Raw genomic sequence first — 22,361 nt, 5'->3', positions numbered from 1 at the left:
TCAGAATCTGTAAAAGCTGTATTTGATGAGAACATGCTTACCTCATATCTTGGGGCATACGTCAAGTTTATGAAATTTTACATCAAAATTGTATATACAGGTTCTTAAATTACATCCAAATTGTGGTCTGAGGCACTGGGTTCATGTCACATAAGCTGCCTTTGAGTATGTTCACGTCTCTGCATTCCTCAGGGACCTCTTATCATCACAGTGTAATATCAGCACGGGGCCACGTCTGTGAGGCCCGCGGCTGCCAGCGCACTCACTACAGGCTCACAGAGGCCATTGTGCGGACCTCAGTGCAAGGACATGGAACACAATGTAGGCCACAGCACTGATTAAAACGTCTGTACTTGATTTTTTTTCTTTGTAGTTGCGTAAAATGTGTCTGGCCCCAGTATAGATATATTGTATAAGCAGCTCTAAGGGTCTTGTGGTGTCTGCATCTAATCATAAGGCATTTTTTATTGTCTGAGAATCAGGAAGTGCGATGAAAAGCACTTATAAACTCATCGTGGTGAATAATTAGGATGGTCCGAATGCATAAGGTAATTGAGGAATAACTTTTGACCATAGCAAAGCATTTGAAATAAACCAATTTTGTCTACACGGTTTTAAGAGAGTAAAAATAATGTACCACAGTTAATATGATTTTTTTTTTCTCTCATTTTGTTTTGCAGATCTTCCCGATCGGACACCACAGCCAAGTCCCCCGCGCACAGACAAAGAAAGTATGTCTATGAAATGAGCACTCCAGCTCATTTCAGACTAAATTGTTACCAAGTCTGTCACTCTCAGAAATGAGAAATATATCAACACCACACAGGACGTTTTAGTTCACTTTTGATAAATGAACAGTTCTTCCCTCTAGGCTGAGGTGGTGGCTTAGATTTTAGACCAAATGCCCTTCCTTAGACACCATGTTACAGTTACATTTTACGATAAAATAATAACTACACCAAGCAAGATTTAATTCATAAATTCATTCAAAAATAATTGAGTAGTTTAAGAATGATAAAGGCTTAGTGACCACATAAAGGGGCAAGGGTGTTATTTAAACCTTGACTATGAATTAAATGTTTCTTCATGGTTTCTTGAGTAGTTTTGGTATTTTATTTAAACAAAAATAATAATAAAAAATAAAATTGACTTTCATGAGCTTTAAGCCATGTTAGAAACTTGTTACCTCATCAAAAACATAGCCAAAGTTGTGTTTTGTTTCATTCACACATGTTTGAGTAACCCTTTATTATTAGTCTCTCTGCATCTCCAAAACTCAAAATGCTCTTTTCCACCTTGTGATGTCATGAAGTGGTAGCTTTCAATTTATCTTTTATCTTTAGTTCAGTAGAGATTGACAATTCCAGGGCTGAGATCATCCAAATGATTTTAGTGAAGGTGTCTGGAGTTAAAAAATACAATGGAGCACTTTCTGTATTACCACATGACATCACAAGGTGGAACAGAGTGTTTTCCATCAGTCTAAATATGCAGGATTTGTGGATTAAGTGTGTGAATGAAACAAAACAAAATTCCAGGTCTGTTTGTGATGAGGAAACATTATAACATTGATCAGAAAATAGCGTAATTGGAGGCCCTTTAAAAATAAAATGAATTGTTTTCTCTCAGGTGATGTGTACGTGCTGGACACTCCGACAGTGGTTGGCATCGCCTTCGCCGCGTTTGTGATCGGGGCGCTTTTGACCGGAGCTCTGTGGTTCATCTACTCCCACACAGGTACGTCCCAACTTCCGTATCACCCTCCTTCCTCCCTTCTCTTTAACACCATGGCCCTTGCACTTTAATACACCGATAAGGCCGCAAGCATGTCCGATTTCAGTGCCAAAAACGTGCTAAACATCCTGCGCACAATCCACAAAAACACCGCTGCAAGTTCGGAGTAAATATATACGCCGGGCTTCCTGTCTTTGAATAATTGGGAGGCCCGCTGGGGGTCTGCCGGTTCATATTCCCAATACAATGTGGAGATGGAAAATCCCTTTGTTGGGGTTCACAGGAAGAGCTGCTCAATCTGACCAAGAGATGCTAGTGAACTCTACCCCCAGTGACCCACAAGAACTTAAATTCCTGCACTATTTACTCACTTGTCAACATTAAGGAGAAAAGCTGTTTTTACATGGAAATTGGCATTGTTTTGATGATTGTAATTGCAGTATTTGTGATCAGGTAGTATTAGCAGTGCTACTGATGGTAGTAGCAGATTGGTTTTAGTAGTGGTATTAGTAGTGGTATGGACGGTAATACACAAAACGGTAATTGAGCAGCAGAAAGAAAGTTTGGAATGAGCAAGAAACTTGTGAGGGACTGCCAGAAAGCGGGGATAGAGAACACAGCTTCATGGCAACTGAGGGGTGCGCCATGCAACTTTCTTTGAAGTCATTGGATGGATCAGCAAAGCCTGAACTTCAGTGACAACCGAAACCATCCTGTCGGGATTCAGAAAGGCCGGAATAATTTTAACTGGAACTGATGCTGAGTCTGATGACGGCTACGCAGAAGAGGAAGCTGTGCTCCATTTACCTCATGGATCTATGGTTTACCTCCGGAGATTGCGGAGTTGCTCACAAATGACATCGAGGATGAAGAATTGAATGGATTTAGTGATTTGGAGTGAGATGGAGAGTTTGGTAAACTTATTAGGTTATGTTGTTTATGCTATAATTATCTGAAGAACTGTTCATATGTGATGTTAACAGTCCGTTGTTCTTTATTCTATTGTTGTTACTATAACTTGCCTTTCAAGATGAAATGTCGGTTCCCGGTCTCTGATTTTATAAAATGAATTTCCCCCAAAAAGTGCGACTTATAGTCCGGTGTGTCTTATACATGTTTTTTTCTTCTTCATTACGCATTTTTTGGCTCGTGCGACTTATACTCCGGAGCGACTTATAGTCCAAAAAATACGGTAGTTTCATTGGTGGTAGTAGTAGTAGTGATGGTGATAACAGAAGTAGTTACTAGGGATGCAATGGTACAGTTTTCCCATGATTCGATACATATCTTGATACACAATATTGATTCAATTTTGATATGTTTTAAGACATGAAAAAAAAAATCTCTTGTAATTTTTTTCTGCTAATGAGTATAAGATAATGACACTATGATATTAATGAAACAACACTTATTTTACATACAATACATTACAGTACAACTACTGTACAGCTGTAGTTTATATGTAAAGTGTTTTAGTTCATTTGGTTCAATGATTTACAGCATTTTGTTCAGTGAAAATAACAAAAATGAACAGTGCTTTCTCAGACTATTTTATATATTATAATATAGATTTCTAGGGGAGCTACACTATCAGACCAGCAGCAGCAGAGACAGATTCTAAGCGATTCTAAAGTATTTAAGTTAATATCTTTGCCATTCCTGAGTCTATCAACATACAATAAAAAGTGACTGAAAGATAAAATCCACATCTGTTGAATATTTCAGCTGTAAGTCCCTATGGAGCCATTTTCTTGCTGCATCTGAGGAGGACGCTGCAATTGGACCAAAATAAATAACAACACAGCGCGCATGGAGGGACATGTGCATGTCGCCCGAACACCTGTACTGAATCATGAGCCCAGTATCGAACGATTTGATATTATATCAAACATCATTGCGTCCCTAGTGGTTGCAGTGGTGGTAGTAATAGTAGTGACAGTAGTTGGAGTAGTAGTAGTAGTTGTAGTTGTACTAGTAGTTTCATCAGCGTTAGTTCTATTAGTAGTAGTGTTAGTAATAGTGATGTGGCAGTAAGAGTAGTTGCAGTGGTGGTAATAATAGTATAATTTGTAGTAGTAGTAGTATTACAGTGAGTGTGTAGTGTTTGGCATGAATACACAGTAAGATTAAGAGGCTTTATCTCTAAAATAATATTAATGCTGGCTCTGCTTTAGAGGCCCATTTTGTTATAAGAAGGTGTTTCCGAACTCAATGTTACAGAAATGAAAATAAAATCAAAATACCTAAAACTCTTAAAATATTTGGAACGATATTTGTACTTTAATGTTGCCCTGATTTATCTTTTAGTCTAAAATTCATTGCATTGCCTGGAATGTTCAGACTTATGGCTTTAAATGTGCCAATCTCCACAGTTACATACTACCTCGTCAAGTTACAAGTAAGAAGGTCACTTTACGCATGTTTTCCAAGGTAACTCTTTCAGCAAACAAACCCCAAACCAACACAGCAAAAAGTGGAGTGTTAAAATTTACTTTTACAGAATCAATTTTAACATTTTCTCAGGGTTTATATGAGTCCAGTCTGTTCTAGAATTAATACATTTTTTTTTGGAAATGTTAGTTAAGTAACACTGAACCAAAGTTCCTGTTAAACCCCGAAATCAAGAATTATATTAACATTTTGAGAGTAAATGGATAACACTTTGTAGGGTTAACCTGATTTAGCTAAACAACACACAGAGGTGTTTTATTTTGACACATTATTTTAGTTAATTTAAGATGAAATTACGTACAAAACTGGTTCAAACTGGTCTTCTCTTGTGGGAGTTCAAGGTGATGGATGGGAGGTGCCAAATTAGCACTAAGGGAAGTTGAATGAACACTAGAGGAAGTAGAATTAACTTCAAACATATCAACTATCGCAAATAATCTCGATAATAATAAAAAATTTATAAACTCGAACAGCTCTGAAATATTTTACCCTGAAATTTTAACCCTCCATTTTTGCTGTGAACATAGACTTGGTTTAATGCCATAGTGTGGCCAAAGCAATAAGATCTCCAAGGAGACAACCAGGAAAGTAACGTATTGCACCTTTAAAACCATAAATACAATTACTTTCTTGCTCATTCAAAATGCAGTTCATATCTGTTAAAAAAGTAACTAGTAACTAATACTCTGTGTAGTATTTTTCATGTGTACTTTTTGAAAGCAGTACTTGTAATTAAGTATGTTTTTAGCCATGTAACGTTATTTTTACTTGGGCAAATTTGCAGTACTCTTTCCACCACTGTGTTATATACCCTGACGTAAAAAACTCCAAAAACATGAATTTTTAAATGTCAAAATTGAGTGACACTGATGGACCAGCCCATATCACTGCTCTTTCTTGAACATGACACGCTGCCTTTACTCTTGTGCAGTCCGTTTATTTCCTTATAAGGCCAGTGGGGGTATAAATAGTGTATAAACCAGCCCCGTAGTATATTATTGGACATTTGGATTATTATCTTGGTACATTTGTTTGGCTTGTGTGGACTGAAACCACCTGCCAAGAGATCTACCGTGAGCTTGACAGAAAATGTTTAACTAATCAGAGAACAAATAAATTTAAAGCTGACTGAACAAAAGGCTGAGCTAAGTGGGATAATGTAGTAGGTTTTGTTGATTCAATGCAAATTTTTCAGTATCAGCGCCAGTGTTCGATGCCAGTATCAGTATTTTTGCATCGCTAGTAGAAATAGAGACAACGGTGGGAAATGCATAAAGTAAAGATCATTTAAAGATTATGGAGTGCTATACAGTATAATCATTTTAACGGTGCACTATGTAACATTTTCACATATCTGACCTGTCTGTTTTGGTCTCCGTGAAGGTAGAAAGGTTTAATACCGTACTGTGAAACATTCTAAAGCAATAACATCTCTAGGAAGAAAATTATTTGTCGGACTCAATGCCTGAAAAGTAAAATAACTACGTGTTTAAATTGATGTTCACCTTATCTCTGAACCAGAAAGACAAAACATCCCAGCAATCCCAAAAGCAATAATAGAGCTTCATCCTCGTATGTTGTCCTTAGTGTTACAACTTTTAACATTTGTGTATTTATTCATTAACATATCACCTTACATTTCAACCACAATCAACTTGTAATAATAATGGATTGGTTGTACACAGCACTTTTCCAGATGCTGCTGATCTGCACCATCTGTTCCTCCAGCCATCACACTCCATATTTATACTAGCAAACGGTGTTTTGCTTAACGACACAACAACAGTTTGCTCTAGAGCCACTGCTGCCCCCCCGTGACACCTGGTTTTCCCCACAGTCTCCCATCCAAGTACTAACTAGACCCAACCCTGTTTAGCTTCTGAGATCTTACGAGATCTCAAATGTTTTGACATTCATGTTTAAAAGCTGTGGTTTTTAGAAAAGTCCTTTTGCTCTAGGATTTGTTGTTGGTCAGAATGAGTACACACATTATTTTCAACAGAATTCATAGGATATCTGAGTACACCATTTTTGTAATCGATTGCATTTTTTAATAACTCTAATAATTCGACTAACCCAAACTATGAGCAGCATGTTTCCAAATCCGTTTATCTTTGTTAAATCCAGTTGCATGGTCAACATATATAAATTGTCGCTATGCTACAAGCTAGGAATCACAGTGCCCTTCATGATTCGATACACGATACATGGCTCACGATACGATATTTTCACGATATAGCGAAACATATGATAATCAGAATATTGCAAATGATGATCGGCAATATATTGGTCGCATTTTTATACAGCGCTTTTCTACTCACCCATTCACAGACACATTCATACACCAGTGTCCCCTCGTGATTTGATTCAATACACGATACACGGCTCACGATACGATGTTATCACGATATGGCAATCTGTGCGAATCTGCATCTCACTGTAACTGCCTTTCTATCTCTTGCTTTTTCTATCTCTTTCTTTTCTTTCCATGTTCTTTTCTCTTTCAATCTCTGTGTCAATGTCAGTAAAATAAATAGAGTAATTACAGACTTAATTCCGTGTATCTTTTGTTCATTAGTTTTTCAAAATAAAACAAAAAATAAGAAAATGAAAAAACAACTATTTTCTTCATTATTTGTCTCCAAAATCAAAATGAAAAAGCGGATAACGATTTGTTTTTCCAGTTTTCGAATGTGTGTGTAGATGAATAATGGAAAAAACTGATAACGGACATTTCTCGTTTCCGTGACTTAAACTAGGACTAAACCAGGACTAAAACAGGACTGAACCAAGATTAAACAGGACTGAACCAGGACTAAAACAGGTCCGGGACCAGACCAGAGCCAGACCAGGACCGAGACCGGGACCAGACCAGAAATGACACCAGGATTGAGACCAGGAACAGGACCAGAACTGAGACCGGGTCTAAGACTTGAACCAGCCCAGGACCAGACCGCTATACTAGGGCTGGGAATCACAGGGCCCTTCATGATTTGATACACGATACATGGTTCACGATATGATATTATCACGATATGGTGATACATGTGATAATCAGAATATTGTACATAATAATCTGTGACATATTGATGTTTTCTAAGAAATATTTGTTAAGCCATCATGTACCATGCAAAATTAAGTTAAGTTATGCATTAATAATCAAATAAACAATAAAACTGTAGTGTGATCACAAAAAAATGCGAAAAGATATCAAAAACTATTGTCGATATATCAGTACAGGAGTTCACAAAAATAATACTGAATCCCCAAATTTAGTATCACGATAGATCAATAATTAGATTTTTGCACAGCCCTAGCCTGCACTATATAGCCTATATAGTGTTGCTTACTGTAATCATCCCCAGAGATTGTTGGCGTTGCTCCTTCTATTGTGTGGCAGATGTTTTTCGTAAACAAACTTTTCCTTTGGCCCCTACAGTCTCTCAAATGAAAAGCTTACTAAAACACAAGAACAATAAATACGTCAGAGCTCAAGTCCAACTCGGAGTGCAGAGGCCCGTGATTGAAAACAGATAACGGCGCAAATGAACTCTATCAAAACAAAGGGGTTCCCATGTCTCCGCTGAGAGGGGACGTGGCTGAGTTACCGTGGCGATCAGGTCAAACGGACAGATGTTAGCAGCTGGAGACGATGTGTGAACCTCCAAAAGAGCAGGGGTGTTGCTCCGCTGTAAAACCTTGTGTGAAACTGAATCAATTGTTACAGTGAAAGAATAAATTTAAACAGAAGGACGTCTTTAAGATGAGAAATGAAACATGCATTGCAAAACTTTTCTAGTGAACGGTTCGCCAAATGTTTTGCCTGAATGTTCCATAGTCCGATATTCAACTTTTCTATCTTCATGACAAGCAGGTAATGCCTCCGAGCCACGTTATAGGTCAAATCCCTGTAGCTTTTCGCACAGGATTAGTTTAACCTGTGGACCTTTGGTGATTTGTAATAATTGCGGAGGATGCTTCAGATCTTAATCCCATGTTGTTAGAGAATTTAAGTCATTTATTTTCCACTTACATCTGAGTTTAACATTGACTCACAAAAGCTATATTTACACCATGATCTTCCCTTGGCATACCATTGGCATACAATTATCTAAATTCAGTCACTGTTAAACTGAGATGTACGTGGAAGATAAATTACTTAAATTCTCTTACACATGCAAATGCTCCATGTCTGTAATTTGTAAAGTAAAAAGTCTGCCGCAAATTATCTACTATATTTCGCGAAACACAGACATCCAGTGATAATACTGGTCCCATCTCAGTGTTTGTTGTTGTAATTGCGCGCCTTTTCTATCTCTTTCTTTTCTTTCCGTGTTCTTTTCTCTTTCAATCTCTGTGTCAATAGCCCTATTCGGACGGGATTTGTTTTATGGAGTGACATGGAGTGAATTAATAATTACCGGGGAAATAGTCCCGCCCAAACGCGTCATGTCCTTAAACATAACGGAGTATTTACAGTGAAACTTACAGCGAGTTTCACCTTCTGTAAAATGGTCCAGAGGAATTGCCACAGGTAATATTAATCCCGTGTGACTGCGATCCTCGGTAAAAATGTATGTAATATTTCGTCACATTGTTTCTAAGAAATAATGTCAGTAAAATAGAGTAATTTACAGACTTTGCTTATCCCCGTAACACAGAGGTGGAGCCGTAATTTCTAAATTACCAGATGTCCCCAGGTTGTACTTTTCCCGTGCGAATATGGCTTTAGTATAATTTTAAATCTAAATCGATGGGATCACATAATATTTGTCAAATGCTGCTGTCAGTGTGATATTAATAGCTTGAAAGCAATCTATTGTGTTGTTTGGTTTGTGAAAATCATTATTTAAAAACCCATACGAAAACACCTTATTATAACAAAACGGGCACAGCAGGGCCAGCGCTAATATTGTTTTAAAGATAAGGCCTTTCAATCTGTGTATCCATGCCAAAAACTATACACTCACTGTAATACTACTACTACTATTACAAATTATACAATTATCACCACCACTGAAACTACTTGTACTACCACCATCACTACTGTTATCACAACTACTACCACTAACAAAACTACTTGTACTACTACCATCACTGCTACTTGATGACACTACAAGGTGGAACAGAACATTTTTGGGATTTGGAGATGTAGACTAGAGCCCTGCTACCTGACACAAAACAGTGCAGGACACATTTTGAAAGGTCATTGCGGGCATGGGCAGGAGCAAACTAAATATGAGTCTAAAGTAAAATACACAAATGATTAATGTAAGCCTATCATACATCATTTGTGCTGGATATTTTATTTGGCATTAATAAAAACGTTTTAAGCAGCCTAAACTTGTGGATGTCGTCTAATCTCGTGCACATTTTAGACAATTCCTCTCTGCTTTTCCGTGTTTGATAGAGTTTAAGAAAGCAAACATCTCCATCTTGCAGGATTTGCAGACGCGAGCGGGACAAAATATCGCACATGCGGACGGGAGCTAGCCAGGCTGGCGCCATCTAGTGCCTCTGCCCAATTTCATTTCTCTCCAGAGACTAGATCAGGAATCAGAATACACTATATGGTTTGCAAAAACTCCAGAAGTGCAAGTTCGGGCACCAGCCAATCAGCAAAGAGCCATATATTCTGTGTTGGCAATGATTCCTGAGATCAAGGATTTAAAGCCAGAGCGAATGTTTGGTGAATTTTATCAAGAGGAAAGACGTTATTGCCCTTATTCCTACAGGATTTGGGAAAAGCTTCATATTCCACTTAGCCAATGGTGCATTACATACGTCACAATCAATAGCAGTGATTGGTTAAATTAACAAAAGTTCCCACTTACCGTCGAGCGAACGAATTGTAATGCTGCAAGGTCAGACGGTATCCACGAAGTGAAAGCGGCTGATGAATCAGGCTAGACGGGAGCGGAACTGAAAATTACAATTACACATGCGGGAGGGGGACTAAAAACTCTGTCCCACGCAGACCTCGAATGTAGACAGACTTATAATAAAGAGTTACTCAGACAAATCCAGGTATGTTTTTGAAGACGTAAAAACATCTTGTCTTAAAGCTCACAAGAGTCAGTTTTGCATAATATACGACCTTTAATATTCCATAAATGAGTAAAACGAATAAAAAAAAAAAGCCATGTAAACCTGTGATTATAATGTTTAAAGTATTATCTCTCTTTCTTGTGTTCAGGGGAGAGCAGTAGTGGTCAACAGCCCGTGCAGAAGCCCCAGCCTCCGGCCTCTGAAAACAGCAGTGCGGCCCCCAGCATCGGCAGCACCCAGAGCACCCCGTGTTCCAGCAGCAGCAACGCATAGCACCCACCACCTTCTCCCAGCACCCAAGGGATCACACCAGACCAAAAACAGCGGCAAATCTGACCAAAAGGACATCACTGACTTCACAAAATAAGGACTTATACAGATTAGACAGATCTAAACCAGGACTAAACCAGTACTTTTTGACTGAACCAATGTTGTAAAACTAAACTAAGACTAAACCATTGCTAATTTATAAACAATATTGGATGAGAATAGGATTTAATTAGAATTTAAGTAGAAGTAAAATTTGAATTATCTAAAACTAAAAAAGACTTAAAGAGAAACCAGGTTTTCAATGGCACCATGGTAGTTTTTAGGGAGTGACCAATCAGATTTCATCGGCATTTTTAATTCTTTTTTTTTAAAAGTATTCATTCGTGTTAAATTATCCCCTTGACTTGGGCCGACCTTTGTGTCCACCATTGACACAAAATCCAGAACTAAACCAAGACTAAACCTGATCTACAGTACATTACAAACCCAGGACTAAATAAGTTAACTCATATGAAATCAGACCAAAACCAAAATCAAATCTTGTGTAATTTTCACCGCGGGAGTCCGAACAACCGACCATTACTCCTGACTGACATAAAACTACAAGAATCTACACTCCTCCAATCCAAATGCTGTTTTACTTGCCCTATTTTTATAGTTTTGCCCTTACATGGACATGGCATACAAGCTTCTAAACAGGCCGAGGGCATCCAAAGAAACAATGACGTCTTGGCATGGACTACAATACATTACATCAACCACTATTAACAAGTTAACACACGCAAGAGGAGAGTGTAGCAACTGAATGTACGCCAAATGTGAACGCTAAATGTGAAATACATGCTGAAATACCATGATTTTAGCTGTCAAAAATGATGGTAAAATTAAAAATATATATATTATAGGAAGTATTTTAGATCCACATTGCTGTAAGGGTTACTGTGGTAATGTTATATTAAGATGGAGATTGCAGCAGCTCTAGTAGCTTCAAGTCTCTGTAATTTTGATAGTTGGTAAAAGGAAAAGTTCAACATTTTGGGGCTGAATCCAAAAATTAAGACGTTTCCACATTTCAAAATCCACCCAGCAGCTAAATGTTTACCAGAAACACCTAGCTTTAATCAGGGAAGTACTGTGTGATGTCATGTAGCACTTGAAGTGGTTCGTGGTTAGGTATTCACCCCAAACTAGAAGATTTTGTCGCATTTGTTACTGCAAATTAAGTGCCAATACTGAATGTAACTAGGCATCTTGCATTTAGACATCTTATCTAAATTATAAGATTAATTTAATTTAAGATTAACTCCGAAATGTTGAACTATTCCTCTAAATAATGTATATATTTGTGAATACTGTAAATACCAAAATAATAATGTGGACATAAAGTGTGTTTTCTACATGTGCATAAAACAAAAGGGTAATACTTATATTGTCTTTATCATGACTTATGAAGCTAAGGTTAAGTTCACACCAATGCATATTAACTTAAGGCATTTAAAGATACACTATGTCACTTTTCTGGTGGAGGAGGGCCTGACACCGACTTGTCTCCATGTAGATTATATTGGTTTGCCTGGATTACAATTATTACACCTAATGCCGTAAGTCAATTACATTTGTTTTTATTGCCAAACCAGGAAAACCAACATTTGTACTATTAACAGGTTCACCACTTTAGGTTACGTTCAGACTGCAGGGCTTAATTCTGATTTTTTTTTGTCAAATCCAGTTTTTTTGCAAGGTCATTCACAATTTCAATTAAATTTAACTTGTATGTGATCTCCAGTGTGAACTTTAAACACCCCAAAAGTGTCCCGCATGTGCATTGGAGGACACGACGACATCACATGCAGTGAGTGTGCTCAGCGTTTACGGACGTAGACTAAAGGCTGAGCTTGTCTCTCAAAATATGGTCCCGTTGTTCGTAAAATGGACAGGTTACACGTCCACGGCCGCTTCGTTTGTTTGAGTCTTTAGTCTCTTTGTATTTGGCTCGCAGGCTCTTTATTTTTGTTGACACTGGAGCCAGGACCTGTAGCCGCGCTCGACCATTTCTTTGGCAATCATTTCAAAAACCACCCGGTTCTGATAAGACTCCTCCAATTTGGCCTGAATACAGAGATCAACCCAAATATTAATTAACTCGCTAACCTCGCTTTCCCTCCATTGACTAGACTCTGAGCCTGACGTGTAGGTGGGATGAATGTGACCTGGCCGTTCAGACTGAAGTCGCATGTCAAAAGAAGAAAAAAATGGATCAGATCAGATACAGTTCACATAGGGGTGGAAAAATCGGATTTGGGTCACGTCACGCTGCAGTCTGAACATATCCTTAGATCTGATTATCTGACCACTAAATTTGAGTGGTTGCCTCACCTGTTTTATTGTTTGTCTCCATGGAGATACTTAAGCTTAACAGGTGACAGACCCTCCACCAGAAAAGTTACACCGTGCACTTTTAAGGCACTATCAGGCAGTAGAATCAAAGATAACAGAGTAACAGAGTGTAGCTTTAACACCCCTAGTTATGAATAAACAACAAAACAAAAGTAGTATTAACAAGAGAGTGCTACCTTAAAAATAATCACAGTTTTAATTTATGAAAAAGTTGCTTTAAGTGAATGCGTTGGTGTGAACATAGCCTCTTTGATTTTATATCCTGGCTCACCACCGTGTTACAATTGTGAATGTTACGTCCAATATTTTGCAGCCACAAACTCACAGAGGGACAGAATGTAAACTATCCTAAACCTTTTTTTTTTTTATATTGTGTGTACACTTGTATAGAACTTTCTACAGAGGGAACAGAGCATAGAGTTATATTTGTTTATAAAATATATTTTGGAATATAAGAGGAATTTATTAATGTGTAGTATGTGTGTGCATGGACGTGTGTGTGTACTGTGTGCGCTTTGAAGATTGGAGATTTGAAATTAAAATGTTTGCAATGGTTTCTTATAAAACGCTTTCTACCGTATGTGAATTTTAAGCCAATTTCAATTTCTATGCAACAAAAAGGAAGTACCTTCATTTTGTACTCCAAGTTAGTGTTTTTGTTATCAATAAGTAAAAGAAATGTAACAATTATATTTCAATTTAAGGCGCTGTTTCTGATTTTTACCATTTTAAAAACGTGAAAAACAGAACTAGTTAATTTGAAGTGATTTGCAGTGATCCAAAGTTATTCCTGAAGTACTTTTCTCAACTTTCAGAGACCAGAGCGGAGTTTGCCATCATGGTAAAGCTTACAACAACTAGCATGCTAACACACAATTCCTAATTATCCGACAAAACACATATTTTGACGTTAAAAGCTGCTTCTACAGTATGTTATCTGCACTAGGGCCACATTTTACTCAAATACATTGGGAAAAAAATGAGGTACAGAGCCTTTAATAGTGTAATTTAACGTATGACTAATTACCAAACTCCCATTAGATGAAAATTAAAATAGACTTTTTCCTCTCCAAGAATTATTAGTAATTTAATTCCACTGCTGACCGTGGTTTAGACCAAAACTGTGATTAGACATCGGGTTAAGTTTGCTTTATTTTCGAAGAGGGAGCGATGGCGTCGGTCCAAGAGTCTGCTTATTGTGTTTCTGGAAACTTAACTGTTTTCAATAACTCTCCCCAAATGGTTTTATTGAATTCTATTAGGAACAGTCGGTCAGAGAGAGAGAGAGAGGCGCTTTTGTTTGTTTTGTCGGGCTCTGTGCCAGACCCCATCACACGGCTCTGTGTTAGCATAGCTCCTCTTTCAGCGGCGCACACTCCACCAGCGCGCGAGTATATGTGCACTAATCGCTCAGTTTGTGAACCCAGTGTTTCTCGTATTACGACATGTATGACAAGTAGTATGACATTAGAAAATATAGCTTTTACAGAACAGTTTTCAGTAGATTAGCTGAATAATGAATGGACTAGCTTTAATTGTATCAACCGATGACGTTCAGGTTCTGTTTGTTATAAAAACAGGTATTTGGAACATTAAATTAGACTGATTCACATATTTATTAGGGATTTCTATTTTATAGGATATACTGAATGCGTAACAACAAGACTGGATGCCCAAATTTGGTCATTTAGAGCTGTTAGATGAGAACTATTTAGAAGCAACTGCCAGGGACTATCGTAAACAGTTATTTCTCTGTCAACCTTTGAGCGAGAGAAGCTAAGCTAATTTTTATCTCGTGGTTGAAAAAACAGGGTTACTTTTCACGAAGTAAAGCAAACAACTAGCACAACGAGCAAGAGAAGGCGGAAACTGAACCATGTTTCTCTCTCGAGGTTCAAAAACTGGTTCATTTATTTTTAAGCGAACAGCATGCTAATACACACTTCTTGATTATCAGAAAATAAAACGCAATCAGGTGCAGGGCCTTTAAATATAACTGTGCCATTTCTAAATCAGTAATAATTTAAAAACGGAATAGATCTCGGACAAAAACAGGACAAAACAGGATAGGATGCCCAAATTTGGTCAGTTTCGAGCTGTTAGATGAGAACCATTTGGAAGCAACTGCCTGGGTCTATCCCGTATGGTTGTCTCTTGGTCATGGTGCAACCTTTGAGCAAGAGAAGGCGCTAATGGCAGAAACTGAACCATGTTTCTCTCTCATCGTTCAAAAAACAGGGTTTCTATTTCACACTGTAAAGCGAACAACTACCATGCTAACACACACTTCCTGATTATCAGACAATAAAGCGCAATCAGGTGCAGCGAATGGCCTTTAAATATAATTACTCCATTTCTAAATGGGTAATCATCTATAAACAGGAATAGATCTTGGACGACAACAGGATAAAACAGGACCGGGTGCCCAAATTCTGTAATTTAGAGCTGTTAGATGAGAACCATTTGGAAGCAACTGCCTGGGACTATCCTAGATGGTTGTTTCTTTTTCATGGTGCAACCTTTGAGCAACAGAAAGTGTTAAACAGGATCGACTTGCGGGCAAAAACTGAACCGTGTTTTGCTCTCTAGTGGTTCAGAAAAGGGGGTTACTTTTTCATGCAGTAATGCGAACAACTAGCATGCTAACACTTCCTGATTATTGGAGAATAAAGCGCAATCAGGTGCAGGGTCTTTAAATATAATTACACCATTTCTAAATAAGTAATAATCTACAAATGGAATAGATCTTGGCCAAAAATAGGACAAAACAAGAAAAAATGCAATCAGGACAAAACTAAAATTAAATTACTAAACAAAAACACTGTTGTCTACACTTGTATGAACGCAGTGTACCCAATGATTGTACCCAGCCCGAATTTTGAGAACCACTGCTGTACTATGCTCTAATCATTGTCATTCATCGTGGTCTGTGGTCTGCTCGCGCACCTCCTGGTCTCTCTTATCGAAAATTATTCTACATCATTATGGTAATCCAAGATAGTTCCTCCATGGACAATTGCGGTTAACGTCGAGTCCGGTCCTGTTGCGCTCTGGGAAGTCCACGCCCCCTTTTGAACTCGTATCATGCTGTTCCCACAATTTTGCTGTTTTGCATGAATTGAAAGTTCTCTATAGTAGCAATGCTGAGATGATAACAGCTGATTTTGACTACCTCATGTGTGGCTGAATGCGATTGGGTGAATGGTGTTTTGTTTATTTTTTATATTCAGATCTATCACAAAGCATGAGTTTTTTATAATGCTGTATTGTACATTTGTATATTTGTATACTCTTTTTGCATATTAAATGTAAGTAATAATTCTTACGGTTGTGTTCTTTCATTCTTTTGTTATTATCTTTTCAGTTGCTCATTTCCTGGTGAAATATGTAAAGGTGATTCATATAACTTTTTGCAATCTGGTGTAGTCAGGTATAGGGATTTTTGTAACTTTGATTTTTTTTTTTTTTTAAACAATTAAATATATCTGAACATTTGGCACTAGTATAGTAAATTTGTCTTGGCAGAGTAGCTCTAGTGTCGTGCCAAAGGACACAAATCACACATGTTGAACCTTCAAGTCGTCAACTTTTAAGATAGTTGACCAAACCGAGGAAACATTAGAATCATAATATGAAATTCATAACATAAAACTGTCTCATGTAAGCTTATTTTTAATATATTTTAAGTAGGATGGTCACAATTATTCAATAGAAAAAACACAATTAAATGATGTAAGATGGGAGATGATACCATATGTTATGAATATACAAACTTAAGGGGCAAATTATTCTGTGGCGGGTGCACCAATATACCCCCATTTGCTCCTCCCACATTACACAGCGTTCATTGAAAATATTACATCATTTACACTATTAAATGGTTAATATTTCATGTGCGAAAAGTTGTGCACAGACAATACAAAATCAATAAGTCACAAATTGCCCATGCAAATCATTCGTGGGTCACATGACCACTGAAACCTGCACAACTCATGTTAAACCACCGGCGTGGGTGTGTCCGGGTTTGCCAGAACACACCACAGGAGAAGTCGGTGGTGCGAGGGTAAGAAAATGAACTAATTTAGTGTGATTTGGATTGGCAAACCCAACGCTTTGAACCCTGCCTTTGATTATCTTCCGAGTCCCACTTGGACCTCAGATTTGACGTCACGTCCGAGCTTGAAGTAATATTATGTTTCGTGTGTCAGTCTCAGAGTAGAGTGTAGCATCACCACAACACCGACTACCACACCCATAGGCAGTGATACAGACACGGCAAGATACTGCAGTAATACAAGTATCTGAAATTGTCATTTAAACCACTAAACTCAATGTCCAGACACAATGAAAACCGTTCATTCTGACTCGGAATCCTCGCTTGGTCTACTTTTTCCGCCATCGAGGTCTGAGGGGTGTGTCACACGTGTCACTAGGCAACTTCCTCAGAAACCTGATTCGGAAGGATAATTGAACGAGTGAGAGGTTATGGAAAATTATGTTTAATGTATTATTGGGTACGAAAGTTAGAGTGATCAGATTTTCAAAATAAAAAACTGGGACATCCCTGGTTTGGGTTGGAAATAATACAATTGTAAAACAAGTGCAGAATTAAGGAAAATTGTTATGCACTGAGCACTAATGTGAGTCAATATAGTCACATTTTCTTTGTGTTTTGGTCATTTTAAAGCAACTTTTCTGTATTTTACTTAAACAAATGACTGTCCTGGGTAAATAGAGACATCTGGTCACCCTAACGAAAGGGTTCAGAATATCACTGTTAGACATTTAATTGTATTAACTTACTAGGAAATAAAAGCAAGGGCTACTATAAACATATAAAAGCAAGTTTTTTGTTTCCTTTTATTGCACTGAAAAAGTGAGCAGGCTTGCATCTCCACAAACCTGACTCTTATTTGGCCTCTAGGAGGGCTTCACTTGTTTGTTTCCATGGAAAGGTTGTCCCTATAGTCTTCCACAGTATGGCATAATAAAATGTATTTATCTCCATGGATAATGTTCTGAAGTATGTTTTAAGTTTCTATTTCCATGCAGGTGACGTGCCACCACCATAAGGCAACTGTTAAAAAAATATGCAAATCTGGAGCTTGCGTAGATCACATTGCAATGATTTTGGTCATGATTATTACTGTAAAAAAACAAAAAGTCCATAAAATGTATCAACACCAAGACAGACACTTTTTTATTGCTTAGGGTCAAATAAAATGATAAGTTCGTTATCCCATATTTAAGACCAAAGTATAAGAAAGATATTCACCTTGTTCACTTGTAGAGCCTGGTTCACATCAATGAGCTGCAGTAATGAAGTGTGAACTGTGGCATAAGACCAGGCGGGCTGAGCTCAGAGCCTGATACACAGCATATGGACCTCAGGCTAATGGAGCAGAGGAGGGGGGCGGAGAATGGGCCTAAAACGTGTCTATGCTTTTGATTAGAGCTCCCTGGAGACCGCAGTGAGTGTGCAGACTGTGGCTATCTTCTGAGACAAATAGGACAGGGGCCAGTGCTAGGGGCCCGGAGTGAGGAGAGCTCCAAATCCACCATGTCCTCAGACGGGACAGGGGTGTGTAAAGTGACTGTGTGGATGATAGTATGCAGTCAACAACGGTGAGATCACAGTATTAGTCGTACTATAGGGCGACCTCATTTTCATATGTTTTTTATATTGCTGTATTGTGAATTGGATGAGGTCATGATTTCAGATGGAGAACAGGTCCTACATAAGTCTATGGAAGTGTGGAACATATTTGTTGAACCCCTACCTCATAATTTGTTTGGTATTGGCTCTTTCCATATTCATTTTTTGGCTTTGAGGTGCATCGTGTAACATTTCTGGTGCTTTTCTCCGTGGAAATGTTTGTACTTTGTCTTGAATGTTTCACTGTATGCACTGTAAAACCTGTTAAAAAGTTAGGAATACTCAAAAAATTGATAAAACTGATTACATCAAACATTTTGAGCACAAAAACTGCTGCTTTTGACTTAACAAACTGTTTATTTAAGCAGTACATACCCTAAAAGTTTAAGTACTATAAGGTTAATTTTGTAGGTTAAAAAACTGTCTATTTTGAAGTAGTTTATGTAAAAGTTTAAATACTATAAGGTTAATTTTGGAGGTTAACAAGCTGTTGATTTTTAAGTAGTTTAAGTAAAAGTTTAAGTACTATAAGTTTAATTTTGTAGGTTAATAAATTGTCAATTTTTAAGAAGTACATACCCTAAAAGTTTAAGTAGTTTGTAATTAATATTTAGCATTTTACGACATAACTAATAGACAAAACTTAAAACTTTTTGCTGCCTTCGATACTAAATGTTTAACTGTTTAGTGCAACCTTTTTTAACCAGTACTGATTAAAGTTTTAGTAATTAATACATAAACAGATTGAAACATACATATTTTTGAATTCTATTAGATTTTTTTAGACTGTATAAACTTCAGTAATGAGCTAGTACAATGTAGGATGTCAATAGAACTTTAACTCAAACACTGTTTTAAAGGAAAAACAAAATTAATACCCTTTCCCACTGAAATAGGCATCAGTAGTGGGAAAAATAAATAAAATACTTTGGACATTGGACATTTTACGACAAGTAATGGTCTAGTGGTGGAAGAAGTACTAAAATTTGTCACTAAATGAAAGTACAGATACCAGAGCAAAACAATTACTCAAGTAAAAGTATCACATGAAAAAGTCTACTTAAGTAAAAGTATTAAAGTACCTATTTTAAAATATATGTAAAGGAGCATTGTGTAACTTTTCTTGTGGAAGGTCTGTCAAATGCTTTTTCTCCATGGAGATGTTATTGCCTTGTCTTCGAATGTTTCACATTATGGCATTAAACCATTCTGTCTTCATGAGACCAAACCAAACCAAGTTACAGGTCAGATCTGTGGAGAGGCGACATCGCTCACTGTCAAAATGCCTGTTTTTCTATGAGTTGTTCAGCAGTGAAGCCACCTGTAATTGTATCCGTGTAAGATAGAGCTGTTTAATGTCACACTGTGGAACATTTCAGGCAGAGCAAAGACCTATCCGTAGAAACAACCCAACCCTGTACCAAAAACGTTACACAGTGCGCCTTTAAAGCCCTTTTAGGCAAGGCAGGTTTATTTGTGTAGCACAATTCGTACACAAAGTAAATCAAAGTGCTTTACAGAATTAGAAAAGCATTAAAATCACAATAAAAACAAATCAAAACATAAATAATCATCATAAAATTAAAGACTAAAATTAAAACATTAAAAAGAGAAATAGACATTAATTACATAAATTAGAAAGAAGAGTGCGGAATGAAAACCTTTCAGACGTTGAACTTTGTGCCAGTTTTTATTGGAAATGACCGAGTATAGTCGTATATACAGTAGTCGTATATGGTGTATATTGTATATTTAGAGCCTGTGTACACATTTGTATACATAATGATGATTGAATGAACCATACGTCGTCATTTATTCCGTTACCCTGGCAGAAATTGGCAGTAACTGAAGCACCAGGTTAGAATCTGAGTCACAATTTCTTTCAGTGAGTTCCAGTCACTTTACTTTCTGATGTCAGCCAGTTCTGTGGTCAGGTATTGATTGGTTTCATCTGCTGGTCATAAAACTTTGGGCACTCAAAAATTCAGAACAGCAATTCAGAACAAACTCGTTTCGTCTCCACATTATTTAGTCTGCCTGGTCATCCACTGATTCATTGTTGTGAGGAAATCTACTAAACAGTGCAGCCTTGGCAACCAGTTAACCAGCACATCTCTGTTTCAGGCATTTTCAGATACGGCCAAGAACTAATGGGCTTATAACTTCCACCGTGTAGCTTCAGTGTTAAAGTTATTATTGACATTTTAATTATCATTTTATAAATATTCCCTGTTAGTTGGTGTCATGATGTTATGCTCTCCGAGGGGGCAAGAGCCAATTTTTCTTGTTGATACTTTGCAGCTGATGTCAACAACATTTCGTCGTATTGATCACAGGCTTCTGCAGTTGTGTTGTCTGAATCCACTTTGTATTTTTTTCATTAGTGCTCAGACGGTCTTCAAACTTTTTTGGTTGTTTTTGCAAATGTGTGCATTGTGTCACCATGGTAACTGTTGAACTTTCCCCCAATAGAGATGCACGTAGAACATCGCCAGCGTGATTTCACTGCTAAATATCAATTGGTTACCATGTACCATGAAATATCTACCAAGAACTTACTGTATTACAGCCAAAATCTGCATTTTAACAGTCTTCATCTGTCTGTGTTCACTGATCCAAGGTAAACAAATTAAATAAAGCTTTTACTGATGACAATTGTAATTTTTTGTCTGAATTACAAAACGATCTACACTATGTAGTGTCGTAGCACTCGAGAGGTCTTGGTCTCGTCTCAGACTCAACCACGTTTGAACTCGGTCTTGTCTCGGTCTTGTAGGTGCTTGGACTCGGTTTTGTCTCAGTCTGGAGGTCTGATACTCGATAAGTGATAAATAGATTTATAAAAAAAAACATTTATATATATGTGCCAAAATAACTGTAAAATACAGATAAATGTTGAAAATTACAAAGATGGTCTTGATTTGGTCTCAATGGGCCGTGGTCTCGGTCTTGTCTCACTCTCAACCTTTAAAAGATTGATCTTTTCTCAGTCTCGATCCGCAAAGGTCTCGGTCTCAGGACCCTGTAGTCTTGGACAGGTCTTGTTCTTGATTAGTGCTGTCTTTACTATAGCACTAACATTATGTTCACATTTGGGCTGTCTTGATAATTCCTATATATCGACTTATCGTTAAATACATAAAAGATGGAACAATCATTTTGAGGGACAATATTTGCAGTGGGTACTTTTTCTTTTTACTATTGGGAATTCATCTGTACTACGATTAGATTTGAGCTGTAGAGTGCTGAATTATGAACTCATTACAGATGCAAACTGTGTCGTGTGTCAAATCGTCTGCAACACAGAGAGTTGGTATGACCTTGAATCCCCTCCACAGAGCATCTGGATCAACCAATGTGCACGTTTGAAATTTTGTAACTACGCATTGAACCGACTCGGACAGCAAGACAAAGCGACGCAGACAATAAGGGCTGTGATTGGTCCTCTCTGCCACTGCTCTACATACATTTGTAGGACTCCACTTTCCTGCTTCATTTTGTATACGAATTCCATTTTAAAATCGTATCCTCTTAGTGTTGTGATGGTGAATTACTTCGCGGTGCATAGACCTCGATGCAGATCCGTAAATCAAAAACGATGGAGACAAGACGACGGTGGCAGTGTGCGTTGAGCCAACGCAGAACTTTAAAGCAGCCTTAATTATGCAACTTTTGTTTTCATGTTTGCAAGTTATTTATTGGAGTCTGTGTTTTTTTGACAATATTGTTCTTTAAGAATATTTTAGAGGGATAATTCTGCTTTATCTTTTGATCTTTATCTGCTTTATCTTTTTCAATATTACCG

General features: G+C 37.5%; 1 protein-coding gene across 1 annotated transcript in view; it reads left to right on the top strand.

Annotated features, from left to right (window-relative positions):
• tgfbr3 (transforming growth factor, beta receptor III) overlaps positions 1 to 13,512 on the top strand; it is a 150,351-nt gene extending 136,839 nt beyond the window's left edge. Inside the window, exons 15-17 of the mRNA XM_055165064.1 lie at positions 681 to 731; positions 1,630 to 1,737; positions 10,382 to 13,512. Of these exons, the coding sequence (XP_055021039.1) occupies positions 681 to 731; positions 1,630 to 1,737; positions 10,382 to 10,506 (284 nt within the window). The 3' untranslated portion in view covers positions 10,507 to 13,512. The remainder of the gene's footprint in view (positions 1 to 680; positions 732 to 1,629; positions 1,738 to 10,381) is intronic.
• Positions 13,513 to 22,361: the final 8,849 nt, after the last annotated feature.

The sequence above is a fragment of the Boleophthalmus pectinirostris genome, unplaced genomic scaffold, assembly GCF_026225935.1.
Source record: "Boleophthalmus pectinirostris isolate CB_2022bp ecotype Guang Dong unplaced genomic scaffold, ASM2622593v1 HiC_scaffold_7, whole genome shotgun sequence".
NCBI lineage: Eukaryota > Metazoa > Chordata > Actinopteri > Gobiiformes > Gobiidae > Boleophthalmus > Boleophthalmus pectinirostris.
This window is presented reverse-complemented; position numbering and strand designations above follow the sequence as displayed.